The 27,657-nt window shown below is 44.3% G+C and overlaps 1 protein-coding gene across 1 annotated transcript in view; it reads right to left on the reverse strand.

Moving 5' to 3' along the window:
• The window catches only part of TGDS (TDP-glucose 4,6-dehydratase), a 521,057-nt gene that overhangs the window by 218,251 nt on the left and 275,149 nt on the right, over positions 1–27,657 (reverse strand). Inside the window, exon 5 of the mRNA XM_069639164.1 lies at positions 21,942–22,084. Coding sequence (XP_069495265.1) covers positions 21,942–22,084 — 143 coding nt within the window. The remainder of the gene's footprint in view (positions 1–21,941; positions 22,085–27,657) is intronic.

Raw genomic sequence — 27,657 nt, forward strand, 5'->3', positions numbered from 1 at the left:
TGATGCTTTGCTAGAGCGAGATTGGTGGACTTATGCTGTGTTTTCTCTTGTTTTATACATTGATGATATATGTGATTTAATACATACTGCTATTTTAATTTTGCGAAAAGTCGAGTTCTTTGACTAAAAAACAATACATTAAAAAAAGAAAAGTCCCAAGGTGTCCCCTGTCCCCCCCCAGATTTTATGGGTCTCCTAAGCCCCTGCTGGAAGGGAGTACACATGGGTATTCCAATTGCTGCAAAGCAACATATCAAGATATGGGTTAGGCTTGCGATAAAGGGAAGGTGGGGGGAGGGCATGGCCTGAGATTATGGATCCCTTCATTACTTTGGTTCGAGGAAGGGGGTGGCAAACATGTCTGTGCCCCGGGCCCCAAAATACCTTAAGATGTTCCGGCCCTTACTGTGATTGGCCACCACAGTACTGCAATTCAGCAATCACACAAGACGACACTGGTTGATAGTTGAGGGGCATATGTAATTCTGTGGGATTTTGAATGAAGGGAAGTTATGAATACCGTGGATGCATTGCAAATGAAACATCTAATTGTGTATGTGAATTTGTGGCAGAGGGCCTGTGTCATGTAGTTAATCCAAGAGGGCCACCGCTACAATTTATGAATCATAACTTGATCTTTAACTATTTTGAAAGTGATCCTATCAAATATGTTCTAAGGACCTTTTTTGTTCACCATAAAAACTGAATAAAGAAGGTCCTTAAAATAATTTAACATCTCTTATTGTTTAGAAGTTTCAGTTTGCTTTTCATGTTTTCTAACACATTTTTCCTTCTATTTTGTTACAGATTCTGGTAATTGGCAAGAACATTTGAAAAATCTTTAAGAGCAGTTGAATCATGACAGTTTATTCTATCTTTCAGAAAAATCAATTTCTTCAAAATGTCTATACCTCCAGATATCGAAAGTCATTTACAAGTAGAACTTTCACCATCAGCCAAAAAAAAAGAAAACCAATAACAGACTTTTCCTTGTGTATTTTATGTCAACAAAGAAAGAAATCTCCTCTGGTTAATCCAAATTGTTATGAAAAGGTTTTAGAGTGTATTAAGAAGAGAGCTGAGTGGAACAATAACGAATATTTGAATATAAGTCTATGATTAGGCAACTGAAGAATTGAAAAATGAAAACGCATCATGGCATTCGGAATGCTACAAGCAATGTACTCATAAGGCAAATATGGATCGAAGCAAAAGATTGCATAGAGAGCAGTTATGTGAGCCAAAGCGGTCTATCTCCATTCATGAAGAAGGGAAAGAAGTAGAATGAAGCTACAATACAAGATTAAAAATACCTATGTACGACCAAAATAAATACTTCATTTGCAATAAAGAAGGAAAAAGAAGAAATCAATTATATTTGATAGCAACTGATTCAGAAGGCATCCGTTTGAAGAGAGCAGTTGACTGTTTAACAATGACACATTGAAGATTAGTCTTTGCGATTTTACAAATCCTGGAGACCCTCATGCATTGGCAATTGCATATCACAAGCTATATTGGAACACACATGTAGTTAATGTCTTACGATGCAAGCCTACACTAAGCGGAATGATGCAGCCAAATTCACTGTTTTACGAAAGCAACAAATGTTGAATTTGTATCTTCAATCAGTGATTTTCTGCTCTATGGCAAAGGTAACAACAACGGGGGAAAATTTTAAATCTTCATACGAAATTTTCAGCTAGCAATTGTTTATAAGGACAGATAAAAACAAATCAAAAGTTTCATAGAGAAGAGCTTCATCGTATTGGCATTATTTTTAGTAAGGGTAAATGAACCACAAGTCTCACTGAAAGTAATAACAGATGTTGTACTATATCATGCAGACGAATTTGAGAATATTGAGCAAAAAAAGGAGAACCCTTCTTGAAGCAGCTACAATTTTATGGAGAGCCGTACTAACTTGTGAAAAATGGAAATTCACTAGAAATTTCGAAAAAAAAGTTCATGTGGTAGATATTGTTCACAAGAGGTGCTGTCAAGGACAAATGGATATTATAAGTAATTCAGAAAAGGAGGATACCACAGTAACGAACATGGCTCAAATTGCAACAGAGGTTTATATATGAAATACTGGATCTGCGTGATTTTTCCGTCACGGAAAAGTCTGTGACGGAAAGGTTTGCATGAGAAATGTATGCACCTCAAAAGGTTCGTACAATTCCCATGCGAACATACGCTGCAAACCAAAACATACCCCCCCCCCCCCGACTCCCACCCACAACGCACCCACGACACACCCCCACCCACACCCTCAACACACCCCCACCCACATCCTCAGCATAACCAAACCCTACTTACGTTTTCTTCACACTGTGTCCCTGCGGCGCCAGTTCCCTTTCACTTCCGTGATCGGGAACTGGCGCCTCAGGGTCCTTTTCTTTTTCTTTTTTTTTAACGGGCAGCTGCAGGGGTTTCCCCTGCAAACCCCGCTCACTATACTGTATAGTATGGTGAGCGGGGTGTTGCGGGGGACACCCGCAACCCCCGCAGTCTTTTATTTATTTTTTTACCTACCTAGAATGCATGCCACCAAAGGTTCGAACCTTTGGTGGTATGCATTTTCAGACTTTTGGTAAAGTATGACCTTTTTTTTCGGTCCTTTCGCACAGTTCCGAAATACTATAACAACGACAAGCTTCCTACCACATGGCATACCAGCGAAATGCTCTTGCAAGTGGCAGTTGGGCTCACAATGCACACAGCTACCCGCAGCAAATTCATCATTCAATTTCTGCATAGCATTGGAGCTTCTATAGATTACACCAGAGTCCTTTGGTTTGAGACCCAGATAGCCATGGGGGTAATGAAACGCTTGGCTGAGTGTGGAGGATCTTGCATTCCCTCAGAGTAGTTCAGAGGAAGATTTGGCTATTGTACTGCTGACAACATTGACTTCCTTGAGGATACTCTGTATGGTAAAGGAACTTTGCATGGTACAGTTATGGTCTCCTATCAGGAGAAGGAGGAGCCAGATGTTCTTAGCCCAATTGAAATATCAGGACCATCATCACCTCGATCACTGCAGAAGATTCCTCAGTCCCTGTCTGAGGTCATGTCTTGCAACATTCCCAAAGGATGTAGACGACAGAATCTTGGAAGCAGTCAAATCACTGATTATAAAGGGAGGAATACAGTTATTTTAGATTCCAACAGACCTCTGGAACTACTTGAATGATGGAGGAAGTGTTGGCATTGAATGATTTTCAAGAATGTTTTGTTTAAGAGTTGCTGGATACACATTGTAATCTCACGGAAGAAACAAAGACTGTTGAATGTGAGACCGCACACAAACACAGCTCACATTCATGAAGAAGTTGGAGAAAATAACATCTGTTGTCACCCACGAAAGTCAAAAACAGTTGTAACATTGGATCTTGGTCTTTACAAGCCTGTTTTAAAATTAGCTATGGCTAAATAAGATTTGTCAAAGAAATGGATGCTTAGACCAGGTGAGCTTCATATAATAATGGCAATGCTTTGAGCTATTGGTTCTTTCTTGGATGGTACAGGCATTAAGGCCACTGTGAAGGTTCAGGAATGAAACTCAAGTTAGATGTGGTTTTGGCTAAAGACTTTTATTGATAAATTAGCTGATATACCCACGTGGCCTGGGATTTCATTGTCTTATAGGTACTATTTGTTAGAAATACCTTAAGGGAGAGGTTTGCGCTTTTCAGAAAGGCCCCATGAGAAAGGTGCAAAGAAAACAAGCTACATTTTTCACTTATTTCTAATTTTAAAAATGTGTTCTCATAAGGACTACACAGCACAATGTATTGTTCTTCTTAATAAGTCATTCTGAAACGTATAACTGTACATGAGAACAATATGGAGATTTCTAAGCAGCATGATGGGTGACATGATGCCATCGATGCCAACAGCTATGGACTTAAAGTTCAATATTACTAAAGTACATGTTAATTGTAAGGCTTGTTTATAAACATTTTATTTCCCTCTGTGCACACTGTCACTTCAATTACGTTTGGTAGCAATTTAACACACAGCCTTGTGCCATTGCACAGCCTAGGTGGGTCGAGATTGCGAAGCAGCATGATAGGTGACCCAGCTTTCAGTCAAAGGTGATGCAGTGGCATTCCTGGGGGGTCAAGCGACTTGAAGAATACTGTTGGCTAGTTCACGGATTTGTCAGCATCCACCACGTTATCGATTTAGTTGTACTCAGTAACTGTGCCCGGAAGCATATCCTGAATCTGATTGCAGAGCCTGGACCTTGAGTTTTGTTTCATGTGTCGGGACCGGTCCTTCTATGAACATATTGATGTTTTTGCCGATTTCAGGCAACCGTCTGATGTGTGCAGGTGCTGAAATCCAGGGAAAGGGGTGGGGTGCCCAAATGTCATGCAGCCAGTAATGTCCACAGGGTCCTAACAGGTAACTGTGCAGATTGGTGAAACGCTGTGGAATTGTATAAGGATCAATGCTTCTCCAAGCCACAAACATTTTGAATTTTGCTGAAATCCAGAGAACAGGGTGGGGAGTCTAAATGTCATGTAGCCAGTAATGTCCATAGGGTCCTAACAGGTAACTATGCAAACTTTGGTGCAGATTGGTGAAACGGTGAGGAATTGTATAAGGAACAACGCTTCCCACAAATCCCACCACAAACACATTTTCACTTTTATTCATATAGATGGATAAAAGGGGGTTGGGAAAATGCCTCACTGTTCCTCCACTAGAAGTGTTTTCCCTACCTAAACTCAAAATTAAGGATCTGTCAGTGTCAGAATATCCAAAACAAAACTGCCCTGTGTCCAAAGTACTATTCTCACCCTGACATTCTAAAGAAATGAGCTCTAAGGTGAAAAGGGTACTGTCTTTGGCCTACAGTGTTCTAGAAATGTTCAAACGGGTAAAGAAATAGGTAACTCCAACAAAAGCCTCTCAAGGATATGGCTCATTACTCTAGAGCGTGCTTCCCTTCCCCTGGATTCAGCTTCACTCTCCTTTCAATTCAAGAAAAATTGCAATTTTCGGGTTCCTCTTGATCTATAACACAGCTATTCCAATACAGAAGCTCCTTAAGTATCTTTATTCTGGAGGGTGATTCTCTTCTTTTCGTTCCTCTCTCCCTTTTTGGATATTGGTGTCAGCTTCAAACTTCATGCTTTCTTACATTTAAGCTTCCATACAAAAAGGCTTTAAACCTCTGCCACAGAGGTAGGTTCCTTGTCATTCCCAAGGCTCTTGTTCCCTTCTCCTCTGAATTCTGTGGTCTTTGGGTAGCCCTGATATTTCCTTCTCAGGACTCTTCTTTCGTTTTCTTTAATTTACCCCAAAATAGTTAAACAGATTTTTGCTTTTTATCTTTATTGTATTTGAGATTCCTGGTATACTCCCCCGCCAGGTTTTCTTTGGGTTTATCTTTTTATCAATTCAATAACAAAATCCTACACAAATTTGTTTGGTGTTTGTTTTGTCAGGATGGCTGACGTACTCTCCTTTTTGAGTTTTTGCTCCTTAGTCCCCTGGACCAATAATGCCTTCTTCACGTTTTCTTAACAGTTGTGTTTCCTCTTGATCGACAAAGTCCTACGCAAAAATAGTTTCGCCCCTTTGTCTTGTCAGGATACCTGCTATACTTTCCTGCCAGGTTTTTGCTCCTTAGTCTCTGGGACCAGCACTACCGTTTTGGTTGTTCTTATATGCTCCTCAATCTGTCCTTTCCTGGCATGTTTCCCTACCATGGCTGTCTTTCTTTGTACATTTGTACCTGCCTGTTATATTCTCCTAGCAGGCACACTGGAATTACACTGTTGCAATTGCTTGTTATACTTCCCTTACCGGCGCTTTCTACTTGTTGGCTTTTGCTCACACTTCCAATCTTGATAGTTCAACACGTTTTCCTTATTGGCTAATACACTCTGTCCATCGTATATCTCCAGTTTAGCATTTCTTATATGTACATGCAGCACATACCTGTAGTTAGCATTTCTTACATGCATACGTGGCACATACTTGTAAACTTCAAAGTCTCCCTACTTTAGAAGATGTACTTTTACTTTCTCTGATTTTGTAAGTGGCTCACTTTCTCTCTCAGATCTGTTATGTTGAATTATTCGAATTTGGCATGGCCGCCAATACGCCCCAGTGCTCCCTCTGTCCCAGTGTGGACTCACCGGCTCTTCACAGCGTACCTTATTCCTCTCGCAGTCTGCCGGTCTTACAGTCTTCGGGTGCTTTGTTCCTCGCAGCCATTCGCTTTCCACGTCCCCGATTCCCGTGGCACCAGATGGGCTGGTCTGCCTCGCACAGGTCTCCAGTAGGGGAACTGCTGCTTTCCGACACCGGCGAATGCTCATGAGTCCTGCGCTGACTTCTGTCGTTCCCGCCGCGTGTTAGCTTATCTGTGCACCCTTCCGCTTCTGACCCAGCTGGCTCTACCAACCGTCTTCCAGCCCATCGATCACACAGAGAGGAGCAGCCCACTCCCACCAGCAGTCTGAGTTTCTTGTGGTTCCGATTTAAATGTCTGGGGCACAGGTGTGTGTTCCCAGTGATTAGAGCACTGCCTGTGCTCATGGCTCCTCTTGCTCTGCATTCCTCCACTCCTCTTCCTCATCGCAGTGTCTTGGTGTTTATGGAAACAGTAGTCCCTTTTTGGCAACTTGTAGGAAAACGATGGATGAATGTTAATAATGGGTTTTCCTGGCAAGTCAGTTAGGGAGGATTGGTATGTGGGGTTATGACAGATGGTTTTAGCAAATTTACAAGGCAAGTCCATGTTTGAGGGTTGGACGATAGATTACGACAAAAGGGATTCAATACTCTCCATGGAGGGAGAAGGGGAGATATTACAATAGGCCATTAGAGGGTTGCAAATGGGAGGTTCATCCTGCAAGGGGAAAGGGGGATACCATGTCTCAGCTACTGATATCATCACCCCCTCCTGGAGGTTCTCCCCCCCACGTGATCCACTATCATATAGCCGCCCCCAGGGTCAGGATCAGGTAGCGGCTGCCATCCCCATGTCACATTGGAGGAGGTCACCGATGGGAAAGGAGTGATGATACCATCAGATTCATCATACCACCTTAACTGTACTTTATGATGTGAATGTTGCGCCAAAGATTCTATCGGGGAAGTGCGTAAGGAGAGCAGTTGAAGCACACACGTCACTAAGGCTTGCACTTTTCAAATGCATCCCCGATGAATTCTATAAAGAGCATGATCAAATCAAGGAAGAGATGGAACCTGAGCTTAAGTTACTTAAAAGTTTACAAGTGGATGATTCCCCAAGGAACAATATCAGTCCAGAATTACTTTGTGACAATTCTGGCAAATTTGACTGTGATGGCCTAAATGGAAGCATTTGAGGCAAAAGAATCTAAAGAAAAATCAACCTTCAGAGTTGCTCTTCAGTACATTCATACGGTGGACACAATGCTTTTATTTATCAGATCCGTCAAAACTGCAAAATGGGATTTACACCTTGCATCACTGTGTTAAGTAATGTTTTGTTCTCAATTTAATAAACTACGCAAGTATGATAGCACGGTACTTAGCAGAAATGAGACGGCTTCAAAGCAAACACCCAGACTTGTTGAGTGTGTTTCAGAAAGGCAATTGGGTAGTAAGCATGACAAAAGTACCCTTTTGTCCTTTAAGTTCAGATGAAGCTCTCGAACATCAAAACAAGGCAATGAAAGTACTTGGTGGTGTGGTTAATATTACACAAAAGAAACAGGCTCTAGCAGGTTTCATTTTAGCCTCTTATGAGCGGTCAAGGCCGTTTACAGAATCAAAAGAAATTATAGGAATCACAGATTACGAATGGTCAAAACACCACCACCTAACAGCATCCAAAGCAACATGCCAAAAGGAGGATATTCAACAGATCTACAACGCAAACATGGCATCGACTAATCCTTTGAATTATGATGGAAAAGAACTCATCAACATCTCAACAAAGGCAGTTTTTGATGGAATAAAATATTCAGAAGGACACATCAAGAATGACAGAAAAAGATTGCCAAATGTATAACAGTTTTAAAGAAGACCAAATTGAATTAAACATTGAATTGTTCAAGAGGTTTATAGAGGTCTCTTCATTTGTTACCGAGTACAGATTATCTGTACCAGAGCAAACATATGCAGCAGTCGTCCTTGATGGAATGGCATAATTGCAAGCACTGCAGAAACTGTCATTTGCGAAGGCATGCCATGATGTTGCAATTGAATTCAACAAGAAAATATGAAAAATTACCTTCATGGTGATTCAGGTTCTCTTAGTCCAGACTCTCCCTCCTTCACAACGGGTTGGGAACACCTGCATCCACAGGCGGGCCCCAAAAGCTGGCTGCAAAAGATAGCTGGCACTTTAAGAACTTTTGATGGGGTAGGGCCTACGTCATGCATGTGTGTCCCACCACGCGCCGGGCCCACACCTTACCCCTACGTCACCAACATTCCACACCCAGTTCCTGTGGTTCCACCGATGGCGGTAGAATTTAAGTATATATTTACTGTAGGGGATGGCTGGGTGGGTGTTGTGAAGGAGGGAGAGCCTGGACTGAGAACCTGCATCACCATGGAGGTAATTTTTAATTTCTCTTTCGTCCTGGCTCACCCTCCTTCCCAACTGGTTGGGACTAGACTAAAAAGCCTTGGACAAGTAAGGGTGGAGGAGACCGTATGTACGGAATTCAGGCAAACAAGTTGCGGAGCATCTCTTGGCTGAATTTTGCATAATTTCTAGAAGATATATCCATAGCATAGTGCTTGCAAAAGGCAAGCAAGGTAGCCAAGGTAGCCGCTTTACAGATGTCTACAATGGGAACATGATGGTGAAGGCTACAGATTCTGCTTTGGCTCTACTGGAATGACCCCGAAGTCTCTGCAGAGTTGTGAGCCCTTTCATCTCATAAGCCTTGGAGATACTGGAGAAAACCCATCTGACGATGGAAGCATTAGATGCCTTATGGCCAGGAGAAGGACCACCGTAAGTAACAAAGAGCTGGTCTGCTTTTCTAAATGGTTTGGTCCTTTCTCCATAAAATGTTAAAGTTCTTACAACATCTAGGTTATGCAATGTCTTTGGCCACAGAAGCATGTGGTCTAGGAAGCAAGACAGGAAAACATATTTCCTGATTTAAATAAAATTCGGAAACCACCTTAGGTAGAAAGGAGGGCACCGTACAGAGGACTACTTTATCCTTACGGAACACTAAATAAGGTTCCTTTAAGGAGAGAGCTTGGAGCTCTCCAATTCTTCTAGCCGAAGTAATGGCTACTAAGATTGCCGTTTTCCAAGTTTGAAATTCTAATTCACATGAGGCCATAGGCTCAAATGGTTTTCACATTAGGGATGACAAGACCACGTTGAGATCTGTTAGGTACAGATTTGGGGTAGTTCTCTTAAGGGAGCACTACAATAATCTCAGCCTCCTGGCAATAGGACCCAACCTTTGGTACAAGTCTGAACTACACAGTTTGGTAGTGTGGCTGAGCAACCAGGTTTATCTCAAGAGGGGTCAATGTGAGCAGTAATGTTGTGACAGAGAGTTTCACAGTAGCAGTTATTCAAATAAACAATCATACTCAAGGTTGCTTGATAAAACAATTATTAATTTATTTCACAATCAGTTGTATAAGCCTTCTTCAGAAGGGAGCAATATATGTAACAATTAAAATACACTTCAAAGCACACTCTTAGTTTCACTAAATCAGATGATACCCATTGGGGATGGCACACAGACACTTCCTAAACCCTCAGGTGACTTAAATATCTAGGACACGGTAGACATTGATTTATTACTGGTACACTTTAGAGCAATAGTGAGTTTGGTGTAAAAGATAAAAGAGAGGAATAAAACAAAGGTTAACAAATAATTCACAAACAGATAAGTACTTCTTAAACCTTCCAATGCAGAGTAAAATTAACCGTTTCCTGGAGGAAAGGCCAAAGCACAAAGTCAGAGGTAAAGAGGAGTCACTCAGTGAGCCAGGACAGCCAATGTTAATTAAACAATGTCTAGGGGAGCTGAAGATCTTCTTTGTAGGTAGGTAAAAAGTCTTGCACAATGTTTTTAGAAATGTTTGTTGAAAATAGAACACTTGAAGGGCCACAAGCTGGGAGGCTTGTGAGGGGCAAAGCTTTAGCAAATCTGCAAGGTAACCAAGACAGGTCTCAACTAAGAGCAAGTAAGGCTACACAACAAGGGGTAAGTTCTCTTAGACTTTACAGCATCACTGGTTAGAAGAAGTGGTTCAATCTGGCTTCTGTTCCTGTACAGCTCTGCAGATCCTGTTTCTGAGCCTCAGTCGTGGGGACAAGAGGGAGGACGTCTGGGGACTCCTGCTCCGCAAAAGGAAGGTCAGCGGCAGCAATGGGCAAACTTCGATTCAGTGGTTCTTCTGTGTTTCAGCTCCTCACGTCTGACAGCAAATAGCAACACTGCGGTTCTCGGATAGCACTCGGTTGTGGTTGGCTCAGGCTTTGTCAGTCTAGCTTCAGGGAAGTCCGGAGGATCTTCCTGGCGCTCGGGTCAGACTTAAACGTAACACACACAATCTGGTGTTCCTATCCATGGAACTTCGGTTCCAACAGCAGCAGCAGAAGTACAGCCAACTCCGAGAGGATGTCCAGATGGGCTTACTTTGGAGTTGATTGGTCCCACCAACTCAAAAGGGAGAAGTCGTCCTTGCAGGGCTTCTCTAGTCGAGGCGAATTCAAAGTTTCAGCACAGCAGCAGGGCTTCACCAGGCAAACCAACCGTCCAGGAGTTTCAGCAGGCGTCTCTTTCAAGTTCTTCTTCGGATTCCTTCGTCCAGTGGTCGACTCTGCCTTCCAAGCCAAAACACCTCAACTTGTATTTTATTTTTATTTTTTATTTACTTTTTTCACCTTTGATGCAGGTTTCTCCAATTCATTCCAGCCTAGCTGTCAATCACACAGCAGGGTAGCTGTCCTTGCCGGACAGCCAGCCGGCCAATCACCTGTGGGTGCATTCCTGTAACAAAGGGGATTAAGCACTGGGAGTTTGGGCACCTCCCTCACTTCCTGCCCCTGCCAGACATTCTGGAGCCAGAGGCGTGCTTCACTCGTAAATCCTGCCAAAGACAAAACAAACAAGGGACCAAACCTGGTTTGGCATGCAGAGTAAATCTCAAGAAGGACTTTTCCAACAGGAAATGGCGAAAAAAGAAGACCAGGGCCATTTTGATGAAATAGGCACCCATGCGTGCCTTACTGTGGCTGCGAACGCAGCCCGCGGTAAAAACACACAATGGTAGTAAAAAGTAAACCACTGCCACCAGCTATTAATTGTAGAAAGGGTAATATAAAAATGTTACATGAGAAACTATACAAAGGGGATACTAAGTAACCCCTCCAGCACCCTATGGTAAGATAGTGTGTGCTGGGTCAAGAAAGTTACACAATGCAAGTAAAGTCAATTTCACTTCACTGCTCTTGGAAACAGTAGTTTGACCAAGAGAAGGTATTTAAACCTTTGGGAAATCTAAGAGGCTTCTCTTTGCCACTGCACTGAAGGTGCTGGGTGTCAATGTAAAGATGATGCCTATGGAGTTTGTCAGACTCCAAAGTCAAAAGGAACACAGAAAACACATAGAATTAAAAGTACAAAGTCCCAAAGTTCAGCAAAGGAGCTAGTGGTCTCTAAGGTGGGAAGAATTTAGCACTAAACTGAAAATTCTCCCTAACACCTTTCCTTGAAGAGAGAGAAGAAATATGTCTCTTAGTTCCAGGACATTTATGTGGTCCTTCTTTTCCTGAGAGGACCAAAGACTGTGAGCTGTTAAGCTTATACAATAGGCTCCCCAACCGTATGCTGACAAGTCCTTTGTTATAACTATTTGGTGCAGAGGAGGCTGAGAGGGAGACCCGATTAACAGGCTCTCTGGAGAGTTCCACCAGAGGAGTGAGTCCTGAACTTGTTTTAGAATTTGGATTTTCATTTCCTGTGAATGCAACAGCTTGTTCCAGTTGCAAGCCAGATGCCACTGGGCCGTTCTCATACGAAGCCTTACAAAGGAAACTAGGTTTATACAAGAGGCCATTACCCCCAGGAGCCTCTGAAACCACCAAGCTGTCAGAATCTGGTGACTATTTTTTTTTAATTTAATGTTTTATTACTTGTGTTTAATCAATAAGATTTTTACAAGATCCGAGAAAAAGGTTCTGAAGACAAACAGAAAAGCCGAGAAGCAGAGGGAGACAGAGGAAAGAAAGAAAGAAGAGGGACATCAATAGAACCAGGAGATCAAATCAAATCAAGTCAAATTCAAGTCGTCGGGTCATGTCCTAGCATTTGGGGTTTCACGAAAGACAAGAAGAAGGAGGAGGATGCTGTGCCAAAATCTGGCAGAGCTTAGTCTTGTTCAAGGCAATTTCCAAAAGCTTTGCCGTCGCTAAGGACCATTTTGTTTGCTCGCCTGAAATAAGACGATTCCACCATGTGTCTTCTTCGACGAGTGTCGAGCCCGCGATAAGTGGCAGCAGGTAAGCAGCTCTTTCCGGTCTCAATTGCGGACACCCCATCAGTAGGTGCCTTAGGGTTTCAGGTTTGTTTGGGCCCTTGCAGAGTCTGCAGTTGTTCAAGGAGCTGATCGTCCTGATGGCCAAGATTTCCTGGGTCGGCAGTAGGTTTAGACGTGCTCTCATAAAGGTATTCCTCAGGGATTTTTGGGAAATTTGATGCAGCACTTTCAGTTTGTTGACTATCATGGGAAGGTGCTTTAGAAGTTTATTGGATACTGCTTTCTCATTTGTTATGATCCAGTCCTGGTTTTCCATTTTTGCCTTCACTCTTTACAGATTGGAGATCAGATCGTCTTCGGTGCAGGCAATGTCCTTCAGTTTGTTTTTTTGTGTTGCGACCCACACATTTAACAGGTTGCAGTGACCGCTTTGAGCTTCTTCTGCGATCAACTGATACATAGGTAAGCTTTCGGCATCAAGGTTTTTCTGAACAGCTGCATGGTGTTCAGCTCAACTGTTGCAGCCAAGGAAAGTAGGCCAAGTCCTCGCCTAATTGCTGCAATCGAGGTGGATTGTGGTAGACTAAGGACACATTTCCATAGGTAACCTTCCAGTTTTGGCCATAATTCTGCTGGTATGGTTGGTGTGGCGTCCATGCCGTATACCAGAGAGAGGACCAGGGGTGGACTGGGAACTAAGAGAGGCCCTGGAAATAATGACTGGGGACCAAAAGAGTCCCTGGAAATAATGTCCAAAGTGGCCCCATATGACACATTTTCAGCAAGCTCAATGCTTTTCCTAAGAGAAAATTTGGAAATACCACACAAGAGAGGCCCAGGGTGCAAAGGCCCACCGGGAAATCTCCAGAGTTCCCTGTAGGCCAGTCCACCCCTGGAGAGGACCACTTTGGCCTTGTAGAATTGTATTGCTGGGAGTAGTGAGAATCTTCCATACTTTTTATCGATTACTCTGCTTTGGGATGTTAGGTTTCTTATTTTATCCCAAAGGGCCTGTTGCATGTTAGCCTCTTTCACAGAGCTGTCGATCAACACTCCCAAGTATTTGAAGTGTGAGACAATTTCTATTTTGATGTTGTCCAGCGCCCAGTAAAGCTTCTGGTTTTGTTTTTTGGGATGCTTTTCCAGGATCAGCATTTTAGTCTTTGATTGTTGATTTTAAGGTTGTTTTCCTCAATGTATTCCGCAAGGTTGTTTAACTGGCGCTGAAGTCCGATCTGCGATTGGTCCAGTAAAATCAGATTGTCGGCATATAGAATGCGGGAGACTGCGCTTTTGCCTACCTTAGGGGGCAATAAAGAGAGCTTGTGCCAAAGGACATCCTTGCTTGACTCCCCATTCCGAAGAGATTTTTTCGGACAATAGGCCTTGATTTAGGCGTAAGCTAGTGTTCGTGTGCAGTGCGATCACCAGCTCCAAAATTGAAAGAGGGCAATTCCTTGTTTTGAGTTTTGACCATAATCTTTGTCTATCCACTTTGTCTAAAGCCTGTGACAGATCGACGAAGGCTAGGAAAACTCGTTGGGCACCCGTCATGTTGTTTCCTTTTATTATACTCAAAAGTAAGATGTTGACCGCCGTACTTGCATTTCTCTGGAAGCCCGTTTGAAACGGCTCCATGCTGGGTGCGGCTCTAGCCCATTTCTGCAAACATACTAAAAGTAAGGAGGCGAAGATCTTTCCGATGATGTCCAGGAGGGCGATTGGATGGTAGTTAGCGCAATCTCACCTATTGCCCTTTTTAAAGATCGGAACGATTACTGCGCAAGTCCAGGAGTCCGGTATTAGCTTTACATTCCCACATAGGGAAAATATCTTGCTAATAAACGTTGCCCACTCTTCCGGGTGCTGCTTTAGGTCGATGTTTGTTAGGCCGTCAGGCCCGGGGGCTCTCGAGGATTTAAGTTTGAGTATCACACTTTCGATGTCGTCTGCGTCTGCTAAATCGACCTATGTGGATTCTGCTTTAGGGTCTTGTGGTTGAAGTCGAATTGAGGGAAGTTCGAACAGGGACGAAAAGTGGCTCACCCAGCTGGCTTCAGATACTGAATTTGTAAGCTGCTCGTCAGTCTGGCGATCTATTTTTCTGATAAGTGCCCAGAAATCTCGCAACTTCTTTCTACTGAAGGTCCTCAACATTTCCTCTGCATCGTCCTGGTAAAAAGTAATCCTATAATGTTTAAGCCAGGGTGCGTATCTCTTGGACTCTCTGCCAAAAGCGGTCCAGGACTCCTTGGTGTTTAATGTTATAGTTCTTCTCAATTTTCTCAGAGTTCTTCTTTTCAGTACCAGGATCTTGTTGTATGTGTATCCATTGCTTGATGTTACTTTCTTTGCTCCAGTCCGCTGCTGCTTTTAGAATGGAGTCCTCAGACATTAGGGTTTTATAGTTCTCTGTTATGTCTACTATGTCCGCTGCTGTAAGGCAAAGACGTGTTTGTTGATTATTTGCTTCGATACTAGGTTTGTAAGATTCTTTCTGTGGACATCTGGTAGACAAGGTCATTGTTAGCAGGTTGTGGTCGCTTTCTTTGGTTCTTATTACTACAAACTACGCTATATATGGAAGGAGTGCGTGGGTGACAAAGATATAATCAAGAGTTGCTTCCGAGTTGTCACGTTCCCACGTGGATAAAAGAAGCTGAGTGCCTTGCAGAGAGGCTGCATTATAGAAGTTCCGGGAATTCATTAACTTTAGCCATGCCCGGCCTCTTTCCTCGGTTGAAGACCTAGGGAGATGTTTGTTAGAGTTTGTGTTATGACCCGCGCATTTGGCGTTCAAATCACCACAGATGATTATGTGGGTAGTCTCAAACTCTGCATAGATTTCATCAATGGCCTCTGCCACGGATATACAATATGTTGTCGTCGTGGTTCTCTGCGGATTCCAATACACATTGAGAATTGCTAAGTGTGTGGTAATCCATGAGTTTGAAACCGGCTCGAAGTGGTACCATGATGTAAGAACCACCAATAGCCCGTAACACACTGTTTTTTTGTGACGGTGATCCCTGAGCCAGAGCGGACCGCCAGTAGAAAGCCAGAAGACGGGCAGCCCAGCAGTCCTTTCACAGCTGGAGAAATCATGATGGAGAAACCGTCAAGGAAGGGCTTCTCCATCAGTCAGGTTTCTTGGAGGCACAAGATGTCATAGGCTCCCAAGTCCTGGCATTCCGGTTTGGTCAGATGACTGTGGCCTCTGGTGTTCCATGAACCCATGTTTAAGGTTTTATTTCTGAAGGTGTCATCGTCCAGTTGCTGCTGGTCAAACGCTGGTTTGTCGACAGGTGGTCATTGCTATCTCACTGACTTGTTCTTTAGGGCTGTTTGGAACCAATTCCACAGGGCCCCAGTGACTTTTCATCCAGAGTGTCTCGAGTTGTTTTTTTTTGGACTGGTTTCAAAGAGTCAGACAAGGTGGTACTTTTTGATGCCGCTGAAGAATTGGTCCGGGGCAAGTTCAGCTGGAAACTTGTAGATTTTTTGCGGTCGACGGTGCTGTCCACTTTGTGTCTCTCACTTCTCATGTGTTCGTACCGGAGATTCAGGTCTCGCTCGGAGTAGTGGGACCTGTCCGACTGCAACCGGTTTGGTCTATGTCAGTTTCTTTCCGGGGGACTGGATCTATTCCCCCCATCTCTTATCTTTATAGAAATCGTCCGCACGCTGCGTAAATCGGGATTTTTTTGACACCCTGTCACAGTCTCTGTTTGACTTATCAATCTCTGACGATAACCACTGTAATTCTTTCCGATGGAATCCCATGTGTTCAAGATCACTGTAGACTTCCAATGGCAAGTCATGTATTGCTGAAGCTCTTATATGTGACTATTGAACTTTACAATGGTTTGCTGAAAAGCTTCCACCCTTTCGAGCGATGGAAAGGCTCTGTGTAGAGTAGTATCTATAACTACTCCTAGGAATTGGATCCTTTGCGAAGGAATGAGCTTGGATTTTGCCACATTTATGGAAAACGCCAGGTTGAAAAGAGTGTGGCATGTTAGTTGCATGTTTTGAAGCAATTCCTCCAGAGACTGGGCTTTGAGAAGCCGGCCGTCTAGGTAAGCATATAGATGTACCGTCGTTAACCGAAGGTAGTCTGCCACTGACCCCAGAACCTTTGTGAAAACCCTGGGAGCAGAATGTAGTCCGAATGGAAGACATGTGAACTCATAATGAGACCATCCTATGGTGAACCTCAGGAACCGCTGTGATCTTTGCAGATGGGGATGTGAAATAAGCATCCTGCAGATCTATAGAAGCCATCCAATCGTTTGAATGAAGAGATGCTAGGATCTGAGGAATGGTCACCATGTGGAAGGTTTCGATTGACAGAAATAGGTTGACGTCTGAAAGGTCCAGAATTGGGCGAATCCCGCCTGATTTGTTTGGGATCAGAAAGTAACAGGAATAAAATCCCTGACCTAATTTCTCTTGAGGAACCAACTCTATTGCTCCTAAGAAAAGGAGTTTTTGGATCTCTTCCAGGAGCTCCAGGGAGACTTTTTGGAGCTTCGGAGGAGAGGCTGGTGGGGTAGCCGGAAGGGCAAGGCGGTAACCATGTTGAATAATATTCAGGACCCATTTCTCTTGAGTAATGGTTTTCCAAAGAGAAAGGAAGTTGGACAGCCTTCCTGCTTCAGGGGATGTATGCTCCTTGATGATAGTAGGACTGGAAGGTATGTACAAGCCCAGAAGGAAGTCAAATAGACTTCATTTGCTCTTGAGCAGAATTTGAGGAAGGTGAAGGTCCTGACTTGGATTTGGGTGTATATCTTCTCTTTTTAGAAGAGTATTAAGACTTTGTGGGAGTGGCTGGACCACTATTTCCTTGAGGACGTGGTTTGAATGATTTAAAGTTTTGGTGATAGGGTTGTTTCACCGTAATTGAGCTAAGTGTTTTAGCGCCCGTGGCGCTGGCCTTACGTTTTTGGAGGACCTCATCTGTGGATGGATCAAACAGTCTCTTGCTGTCAAATGGAAGATCAAGCACATTCTCCTGGATATCTTGGTGAAGGGAAGAGGCTGACAAATATGCATGTCTAGGCATGCAGACTGCACTAGTGACTACCCTTGCAGTTGCGTCAGTGAGGTCTTGAACCACTTGAAGCTGCTGGATAGCCGCCTCTCTACCCTCTGAAATCCAGAAGGAAAACTCGTCTGCGGCCTCCTGAGGGAGCATGTCGGTAAAACGCTCACGATTTTCTCAATTAAGGATATTAAATCCTACCAAAACTGTAGCAGTGTTAACCTGCCTGAGCTGTAAGGTAGAGTTGTTTTTTTTCTTTGAATTTCCCATGCTCTGTCATTTTTATCCTGAACTGGAGATGGAGCAGGGCCTTTACCCTTTGTGCCTAGAGCAGCAGAGACTACGGCTGATTGTGCAGGAAGATTGCCCATGAGTATTCAAGGGTTCCTCTTTAGGCACCTTGTATTTGTTGTCTGGAGCTTTGGAGACATGTGGATCAGAATGAGGCTTACCCAACGAGCTAGAGCTTGCTCTAGAACAGACAATTCAATGGGAAGTGGCACTTTTGACTGCTGAGATGGCAGAGTCCCAAAAACACCCGCCGTTTCAGGCTTATTCTTAGGGAGGATTTCTAGTTCCTGCATGGCTTTTGTCACAATGTCATGAAACATTTTAGCTGGTGACTGAGTGGTGTCATCATCCGAATCAGAGTCAGAATCTTTTTGTTTCTTGGGCGGAGGAGCAGAGTCCTTGCTGTCCATTGACACTGTGGTTGGCTCCGGGGTAGGATCGGTAGGCATTGATCCCTGTGGTAAAGTAGGAGACATTTTGTCTTTACTGCATTGAGCCAGAACTTCTAGGAAGGGCTCAGAAAGCATGGTTTCCAGCACTGTATTGGTGATGTCATAGCCATTGTAGAAAGGCTAGGTTGAGGCTCCTCAAGTCTGAAAGGGGAAGTAGAGGAGTCAGCCGCGTTAGGTGGCCGTTTTGGATTGTATATGTTGAAAACCAATGATCTAGGCACCTGGACATTGGTTAAAACCAGCTGTGGACCCGAAGGTGGTGGTACCCGAGTAGGTTGACCCAAATTAGCTTCAGACTGAGGAGAAAAGTGTGGCAAAATTTAAGGAGAATTAACTCTCACAGGAGTGCTGAATAATTGTTACGGTGGAACTGTAAAAAAACTTTGAAGGATCAAAGTCTTCCAAGTCATAAATTAGAGTAGAATTATCATTCTGACTCCCCGGTACCGTGTCCGAGACAGATGCCACAGGAGATTTCTTCCACTTGTGCTTTTTTGGAGCAGTCGGTAACAGACTGGATTTCAAGTGAAAGTGTTTATGCCTCTTGTGAGAGGACCTATGGTATTTTATCGGTACCGAGGAGCTCAAGGGCTCAAATGCGGTGGTAGAGGAAAGAACTTTGCCTTTTGGTACCGAAGTACCAAATGCTTTACATGCAGAAGACGACTTGGCTTTATCAGGTACAGGGGAATCTGAATGGACCGAGTCAACCCCAGAGGCGAGGGCCTCTTTGCATGAACCCTTGCCTGTTCGGATTACTGATGCTTTAGAGGGTTTCCCCGGTATGGTTATTTTGTCTGGTGTAAATAACTGTTCCGGTACCGGGTGGATCTTGTCAGACCATTTTCAGGTACTAGTGCTTTCCCACCCAGAGGTACTTTCAGGTCAACACGCCAAGGGTTTACCCCTGAACGGTCCCGCAAAGTCTATGGAAACTGAGGAGGCAGTCTTTCTTTGGGTATGGAAGGCCGTTGCCGAAACTCGTACCTCCCTCTTAAGGTACAGTCTCCCTCTTATCGATGGCGGTCTCCCTCCTGTTCCGAACAAAGTCTTCAGTCATCTTCGGTACTGGTCCCAGCGGTGGCATGGAGAGAAGACGAGTCAGCAGAGACCTCGGGTGAATCCCACAGCAAAAGACACAGCTACTCACTGGGTGATGTATAGCCAAAAAGCAGACATGATGGGATTCGGCTGCTGAGAAATGCTTCCGGCAAAAAATTCAGGGAGGCACCGTGAATTGAAAAAAATAAAAGTGAAGAACCAATTGCTAGAAAAAAGGGATGGACAGCAAAAAGTAACGCCCCAAAAAGGAAGGAGTCGCAGCGCATCAAAATTCCGACCCGCCCAGTAGTTGGATAAACAGGAACTGGGTGTGGAACGTTGGTGACGTAGGGGTAAGGTGTGGGCCACGCGCGCAGAGAGACGCACGCGTGACGTAGGCCCTACCCCATCAAACGTTCTTAAAGTGCCAGCTATCTTTTGCAGCCAGCTTTTCCAGCCCGCCTGCGAATGCAGGCATTCCCAACCAGTTGGGAAGGAGGGAGAACCAGGACGAAAGAGAAAGAACCTGATCTGCTCAATTATGATGATATACATTTAGTATTCAATACCTACCTAGAAAATCTACTCCATGCGAAGGAAAAGAGCAGGAAAAGGAACACCTGTTAAGTACACAATCACGGATTCTACAAATATTTAAAACATTTCCATGAGAACCCTTCTACTGCATTCTAAAACTAAGGATGAGTTAACAGCTTACCTCTCAAATAAAGCAATTCTGCATGCACAGAGGATAAAAAGAAGCCTGGTAGCCAGGTGGAGAAATGAAACCAAGTCATCAGATGGAAATGATGTTGGAGATATTGAAAGCACACATGAGGAGGCAGACACAAGCATAATTCTGCTCTCCCGTTATGTATCACGCTGTCATGCTATTACCTTCCACATTTTCTCACCTGATGCCAACATTTTTGTTCTTTCACTGTGGTGGTCACTGTTTTTACCATCTGACAGCATGTTTGCCACAGGAGTTAGAACTGATAGAAGATTTATAGATCTCAAATGTATGTGCTTCTGCTAAGGGCCTACAAAAGTGCAGGCATTACTAGGCCTTCATGCTCTTTCAGGGTGAGATGTAACTGGGTGCTTTACGGAGAAAGGAAAACTATCTTTCTGAAAGGTTTTCAAGACTTCAGAAAAATAAATCCTTGAAGCTTTGGGAAGACTTGGATGTCTGGAAGAATTTAAGAAGGTAGATGAAGGATTGATATAGCCATTTATTTGTCAAGTCTACTCACTAGAAACAAAGATTTCAGACATTTGTCAACTGCATTAGTGGATGTTCACAAAAAAAAGAAAGATGCAAAGTGAAAATTTGCCAACAACAAGATCCTCTCTAATACCATAAATCTTAGGAACTCATTACCAGGTGATGGAATGGCGACGTACTGATCAACACCCCCTGAATCTCCCAGAGCCATCACAATTTGGGGGGAGAAGGCAGAAAATCAATATTCTCCTACTATGTGTACGCTTCCATGGGTTTGGGTCTATTTGACCTAAAACATTTGATCTAATTTATTTGACTTTTTTCTGGTCTAAAATGTGGGGGAGACTCCCACAACCCCCGCCCTCACTTCCCCACAACCTAATCTATATCCTTACCCACCCCCATATATATATTTAATTCAATTTGACCGAAATAAAAAGGTAAAAAGAAATTGATTAAATGGTTTTAGGTCAATTATGCTAATACCTCTCCATGTACACCACAAACAATCATACAGCTGGTACTGTGTGCATGCATCAAAGGACAGTGTGCTATGCATTGCAAATGCCGAGCTCAGTCACTAAGGTGCACAGAACTGTGTAATTGTGGTGGCGACAAAGAGCTCTATGATAACGATGATTTTGTAGATGATGAAAATGAACTCAGACTCAGAAGATGACCTGTAAAACTTAATATCTCTCTTCAAATGTAAATAGCTATTATAGTAGTACATTTCAACGAGAAAGTTGCAAATTATTTCAAACTTTCTAATTTAGTGAGCATGCAGTCGGTTTACAATAATTTACAAGGCTATATCTCGGAAACAGTAACAGATGTAAAAAAATTCCTTATATGCACTTTTCTATTCCTTTGATCATGTTTAACAAAAAACCTATTTAGCAATTTTTTTCATAGAACCATCCTAAAAGCAGTTATAGCTCAAACATGAAATTAGTATCCAACGGCAGCCATCTTGCATTAATAACGTCACACAGGCTCTCTGCCACAAATTCAGACAAAACACCTGGTAGTACATGATTGTACGCTTCATTATCAATGCAGCCCCAGTAGGCATACCTTCCCTTCATTCAAAATCCCACAAACTAGGTTATTGTAACAGATGCCCCTCAACTATGAGTAAATGCTGCCCTTATAAATCCCATCTAACATAACAAAATACATAAAACTCAATAGGGGATACAAAAATGAACAAATATTCATAATACAAGTAAGCTTTAACTTAATAGACACAAAGAAGCATAGATGTACCAAACTGTTCTAGTGTTTAAACAGACTCTGTATAACTTATATTGCATTATTGACTCAATTAGACAAAGAAAGTAACATTGCTTTTAACATGTCTAGTTCCAAAAGGAAAAATGTCCTTTTTCAAACTCACCTCGTCAAGGCTGCCACCATACACTTCATCCGTACTGATGTAAATAAACTTCTCGACATTGGCTTCATACGCAGCGTCCACAAGGACACTTGTACCGTAGATATTTGTGTTCGAAAATTCAGAGGAATGGCTGAATGAAATATCTACGTGAAAATTAAAAGACAGAATTGTTTGTATGTTTGAAAGCTCCACGACAGTACAGTAGGTTAGAAAAAACGACTGAACAGTGAACTACAGCCAAGTGTTCCAATGATTCACTTTACAGGGTTCATTTTGCACTGTAAACCCCCAGCCGGAACCTTGAACAAATCATACTTTTGAATTTATTTTTTTAGCACATGGTGTCTTGAAGAGAAGCACTTACACAGCCTGTTAGGGCAATTCTGCGAGCAGATGCCTTGCAATAGGGGAAATGACTAATTCCTTTTAATAGAAGTAAATTAACAATTGACTATGAGCCAGGAGATGATAGGTGAACGGAGGAACTAACTGTTGTCTAGAGCAGACAGGAAAGGAAACAGTGAGGAGCATTTACACGTCAGTGCACACTAAAGGACAGAAATACATATTTAGGGGGAAGGTGAGAATGCACCAGAATAGGGAAGTTGCCCCTTGGAATTGTAAAAGATGGAGCTTGAAGGCCTATTTGAATGCATGGGTGTAGTAAAGCAAAAATGAAGACCAAGGGCCTCGTTTGGAGGCAGCCATGCCCTTAATAAGGGCATGGCTGCCTCCAAACTCGGGTCCGAGTTCCCTGAATGGGGAAATACCGGGCCATTCCAACCTTGGAGGGCCCGGTATTGCCCCATTCAAGAAACCCAGACCTGGTACATCCCCATTCCCATTTGAGTCCCTATAGGGCTCAATGGGGAGGATGCTAACAACGGGCACGTTATTGACGGGCCCGTTGGTGGCATCCTTGTCTGCTCGCGGGACCCGCTAAGGACGTCCTTAGCGGGTCCCGCGAGCAGACCTCGTAATGAGGCAGTAGGGGGTTACCGGCGCCGGCAGCTCTACCGGCACCGTTAACCCCCTACCGCCAGGGTGGTAATGAGGCCCCAAACCTTTAAGAGCAAAGCCATCCCATATTGATTTTAGTTTAGAAATGTTCTTTCCCCCCAATTTGGTTAATGCTTATATAATTCTGGCAAGGGGGATTTATTGGGCATTATCACATGATTAAGAAACATTTGAATTTTCCATTAAACAAGGAAACAGCTATGATAGATATGTCCATTGTAATAACTAAACGGGGGAAGAGGCAAACACCTTTACTGGATAGGCGTCTCCGGGAATGACAAAAGCAAGTGGAAATAAGGGACTCGTTGGGAGTCCCTCTGTGTTTTGCCTTGAATTTCCACACTGAAGAGGGAAAATGGGACGGTCCCTTCCCCCGACCAACGTACAAACTATGGCCGCTGATGTCACGACCCAAGCACCCACGGCGGGGAGAGTTTGCACATCTGTCCACTGCCCCGGATGTCCACATTCACCGTTACCCTGCTCCACTTGCAAATCCTGGCCTCTTCCCAGCCGGAACACCAGGAGGGAACCACAATGGAGCTGAAACCGATCACATGGGCCAGCTTGACTAAACCTCACACACCTACACAAGCCATCATTAGAGATGACATGACGACATAGCCCCAACCGAGCGAAACACATCTGCCGCCGTGCACCAGGTTCAGACACACACCAAAACCACACGAAGAACACGCCCAGTGCTACGACTTAGGGGACCATGCACACTCAGACATGCATCGTTATTATTTTTCATATAGGTCAGCAACCGCAGAAACACAAGACGCCAGAAGAGTTTGTGTACATGCTTGCAGACGCTTCATGCAACTGACACTGAAGACAAGACAATATGGACCAATGCACAGAGAACTGCACCGCACTCCTGCACCCCTTGCCTTATGGACCTTATACGGCTACATTTAGCAAAGCAAAGGTAGGCCTCAAAACCAGGGTCGGTAGACCCGGATCAGCTCTCACGAAGCCAAAGAGATGCTGAGCACACAAAACAGCCCTAAACTGGAGCCACCGCCACCAAGGTCACAACGTTGCAATCCACATTCCGCGCCCCCTCAGCCAAGGTTACACCTGCCACTGCTGCAGCTACCAGAAGCAGAAACACAAATCAAATCCCCGTAATTCTGCCTCAAACACGGTCTCTCAACACGTGACCAGGACGACCTGATACGATGCCAAGCTTCAACGACTAAAGCAGCACTGGGGTCCCACGTCGGGGACCCAGCTTGCAACAAAAGCGCAACAACTCAGACCCCGGCAGTAATGGGAAAGGAGCGCTCTAATGGCAAGTAACAGGACCTGTCCATTGTCTGCCACTGATACATAGTCACACATTGTTGCCAACACCAGGTACACCGTGAGCTGGGAACGACAATGGTCCCAGGCTTGGGGGCTCGCGGATGGACCAATCAGGGCATGGGGGGCTAACCAATCACTGACTCTCTTTATGTAACCATTTCCAAGTAGCAATTTATAAGGACAACCCAAGCGTACCACCTGACCCTTCTCCACCAATAACCTTTTCCAATATACTGTCCTATACTGACCCTACCACTTGGGGAGCCAACCCGGAGTTGCGGTAGGTTTGGGGATAAGCTTTCGCAGATGACACACATTGCTACGTCACTCAGTTACAACAGGGGCCCACTTGTATCGAGAAGCTTTGTGGAACCTATGCTCCATGAACCTGTCCCTGTCTGTTTTGTCCAATAAACAGCAGTAACCTATTGCCCTTGTGTGGGCCTCCTACTTCGTTGTGACTCGGAAGGAGTTAGGGCTTCCCATAGCTGGAGGTCCGCGGACTCCGGGTGCGGCCCTGCCGACCTCCAGAAAACTACCCTAACAACAAGCAATGCTTTGTGGCAAATGCATGCAGAAATCGCAGGGTTTCTGCAGGATTATGGCTTTAACTCCCTCCTGGCCATAAATCATGTGGATTTCCTTTCCCAAAACCTGAATGTCAGGTTAACACTTTTAAAAAAAAAATACATGTTTTGAGGATGGAAATTAATTGCGTACAGACGTGGATCTTGCTTTGTGTGAAAATGAACAGAGATCAATACGGACTCTTTTGAGCATTTCATTGCAAAAGGGTGAACATGTGGACACAACTGAGATACTCACTTGTTAATCTCCATTGGTGGTCCCCAACATACTTTTCTTCTCCTAAGTTAAGGGTACAAAAATAGTATGTCAGGGGCCTATGATCACATTTTTATTTTAACTTTTTTTGGTGACTATAAAATAGGAGGATTCAACCTCCTCATAATATTGTGTATTTACTCAATGTGGCATTCCCAAGAAAAGTTCCATGATCGTCGAAGTAGGCAGTATTTGAAATACTACCTCTTTTTGCAGTTCCTACCTGACTTGTAATGAGGGCCTAAATGTCATGCACACACTCTGAACATAGCTGTTAATTGTAATGTTCCTTTACAAGTCTGATTTTATTTCATAGTAAAGGAAACTGGGCTACTGCAAGCATGATCAACTCTGTATACCAAATGTACTACGTAACGAGATGATTAAATACTTCTATAGGGCAGCACTGGTCTAAGCCTAGGTGTTGCTATGCCCAAACGCCACAGTTGATGATACTGAACAAGTGAAAGGCCTGACCAAAGTTCGGGCCCAATAAGAGATAGGATTGCTAATCACAAAAAATCTCACAATTAAATATTTTATTGCTAGGGGAGGAAGGATAGCTCAGGAGCAATACATTTGTCTTGGAAGCAAGACAACGAGGCGCAATACAGGTTTGAATCCCGATCCCGCACTTAGAAACCACTCACTGGTATTAAGCGTGTTGTAAATGAACAATTAAATAAATTAAATACACATTTCACATTACAGGGGTTTCTGCCAGCATGGTTTTCGACCTGTAGAGATCTTTTTCAAGATAATTCCAAACAGTGTTGAACCAATCTGTAAAAACAGTGTTTACAATAATATTTGGTCTTCGAGTCTGTTACCTTATCAGTAGCTTAAAAACACCTTCCAATACATCAATCTTGGTACTGGAATTACTTACAATGTCTATGCCACTTAACATCCACATCTAGTGCATAATCCCAAATAGTGTTGAACCAATATGTAAAAACATGGTTTGTAATAATCCATATCCGCTCTGACAGGGCCCACGCCCAGATGGACACTGCTTCCCAGGAGGGGAAAGCAGGTCTCGGCCCCGTTTGTTCAAGCGGAATATTGTTGTTGAGTTGTTGGTCCTGACCAGAATCGCCTTGCCCCGGTTGACCGGTGAAGCAGCCCTATAGCTAGGCCTACCGCTATGAGCTCCAGCAGACTGATGTAAAGGAGGGCCTCTGCCCTGGACCATGCCCGTGAATTGAAAACATCCTCTGAACTGCCGAGTCCCATCGAACTCCAAGGAACACCAGGTCCCTGGAAGGGATCAGCTGCGACTTCCGCTGGTTGAGGGACAACCCCAGCTGTGAAGAACATATGCTAGCCGCTGGCAGGATTACACCGCCCCCTCGGGTGAGCTGGCCCTCACCAACCAGTCATGCAGATAGGGGTATAAGTGGTGGCCCTCCAAGCGAAGGAGGCCAGCCACTGCGCTCATAAGTTTCGTGAACACACGAGGGGCCGAATTGAGGCTGAATGGCAGCACCCTGTACTGGAAGTGGTGGGACAATCGTGAACCACAGGAATTTCCGGTGTGGTTGGAAGATGGGGATGTGCAGGTATGCATCTTTGAGGTCTAAGGAACATATCCAGCCCCCCGAACACAGCGACTCCACTATGTGTGCTGGGGTGATCATCTTGAAGTGTTTGAGATGAAAAGACAAGTTGAGGAACGACAGGTCCAGGACTACCCTCAGGCCAGCCTGGCTGTTCTTGGTTACCGCAAAAATCCTGGAATAGAACCTGGAGCCCCTCTCTGACGGAGGCACAGGCTCCACCACCTGCATTTCCAACAGAAGAAGGAGAAGGGGGTAAAGGAAAAGCAGGAGGAAGACTGAAGCCCGTGGAGACTAGTAAAAGAATCCAAGGACTCCCGAAAAAAGGCTTCAAGCTGTCCACAAAGGGAGCCAGCCGCCCACAGGCGAGCTGTGTTCCCTGATCAAGAAGTCATTGCTTTTTGGCATCTGAGGTAGTAGTTGAGGAGGGGGGAGTGAAAAAAGCCTTCGGAGGTCCTCTGTTACTTCCTCCTGTGGTCACTGTGTGCTAATGTCCCTGAACCCCTTGAAGCCTCTGAAGGAACTGAGTTTAAACTCGGACCTACCCTGGGTCTGAGGGAAGGACTTTTGCCCTGGCTTTGTCAAGATGGCCAGGGACATCACCGTCTGCGTCAAGGTATTCTTTTTTGTTAGCTCATTATCAGTGGACGAGTGAAACAGGTCCGTCCCTTTGAACGGAAGGTCTACAATCCTCCCCTGCACATCTGAGGAAAATCTTGTGGCATGCACACACATCGTCGGCCTCATCTCGACACCCAGGAAGAGGCCTCTGCAGGCTCTGTCGATATGTGAGACCGAGGACTCCATAAGATCCTGCACAACCCTGTGGGCCTCTGCCAGCCCTGCCTTGAAGGAGCCCTGCCTCTCCAGGGGAAGGTCTAGGAAGTCCCCAATCTCTCGCCACAGCTTCTGGTTCACCGTGGCTAGAAGGGCGTCGGCCTGACGCAAGTGCAGCCCGGCATTGAGGTAGCATCTCTTGT

Source organism: Ambystoma mexicanum, chromosome 7q, assembly GCF_040938575.1.
Source record: "Ambystoma mexicanum isolate Mex_15411 chromosome 7q, UKY_AmexF1_1, whole genome shotgun sequence".
Lineage (NCBI taxonomy): Eukaryota > Metazoa > Chordata > Amphibia > Caudata > Ambystomatidae > Ambystoma > Ambystoma mexicanum.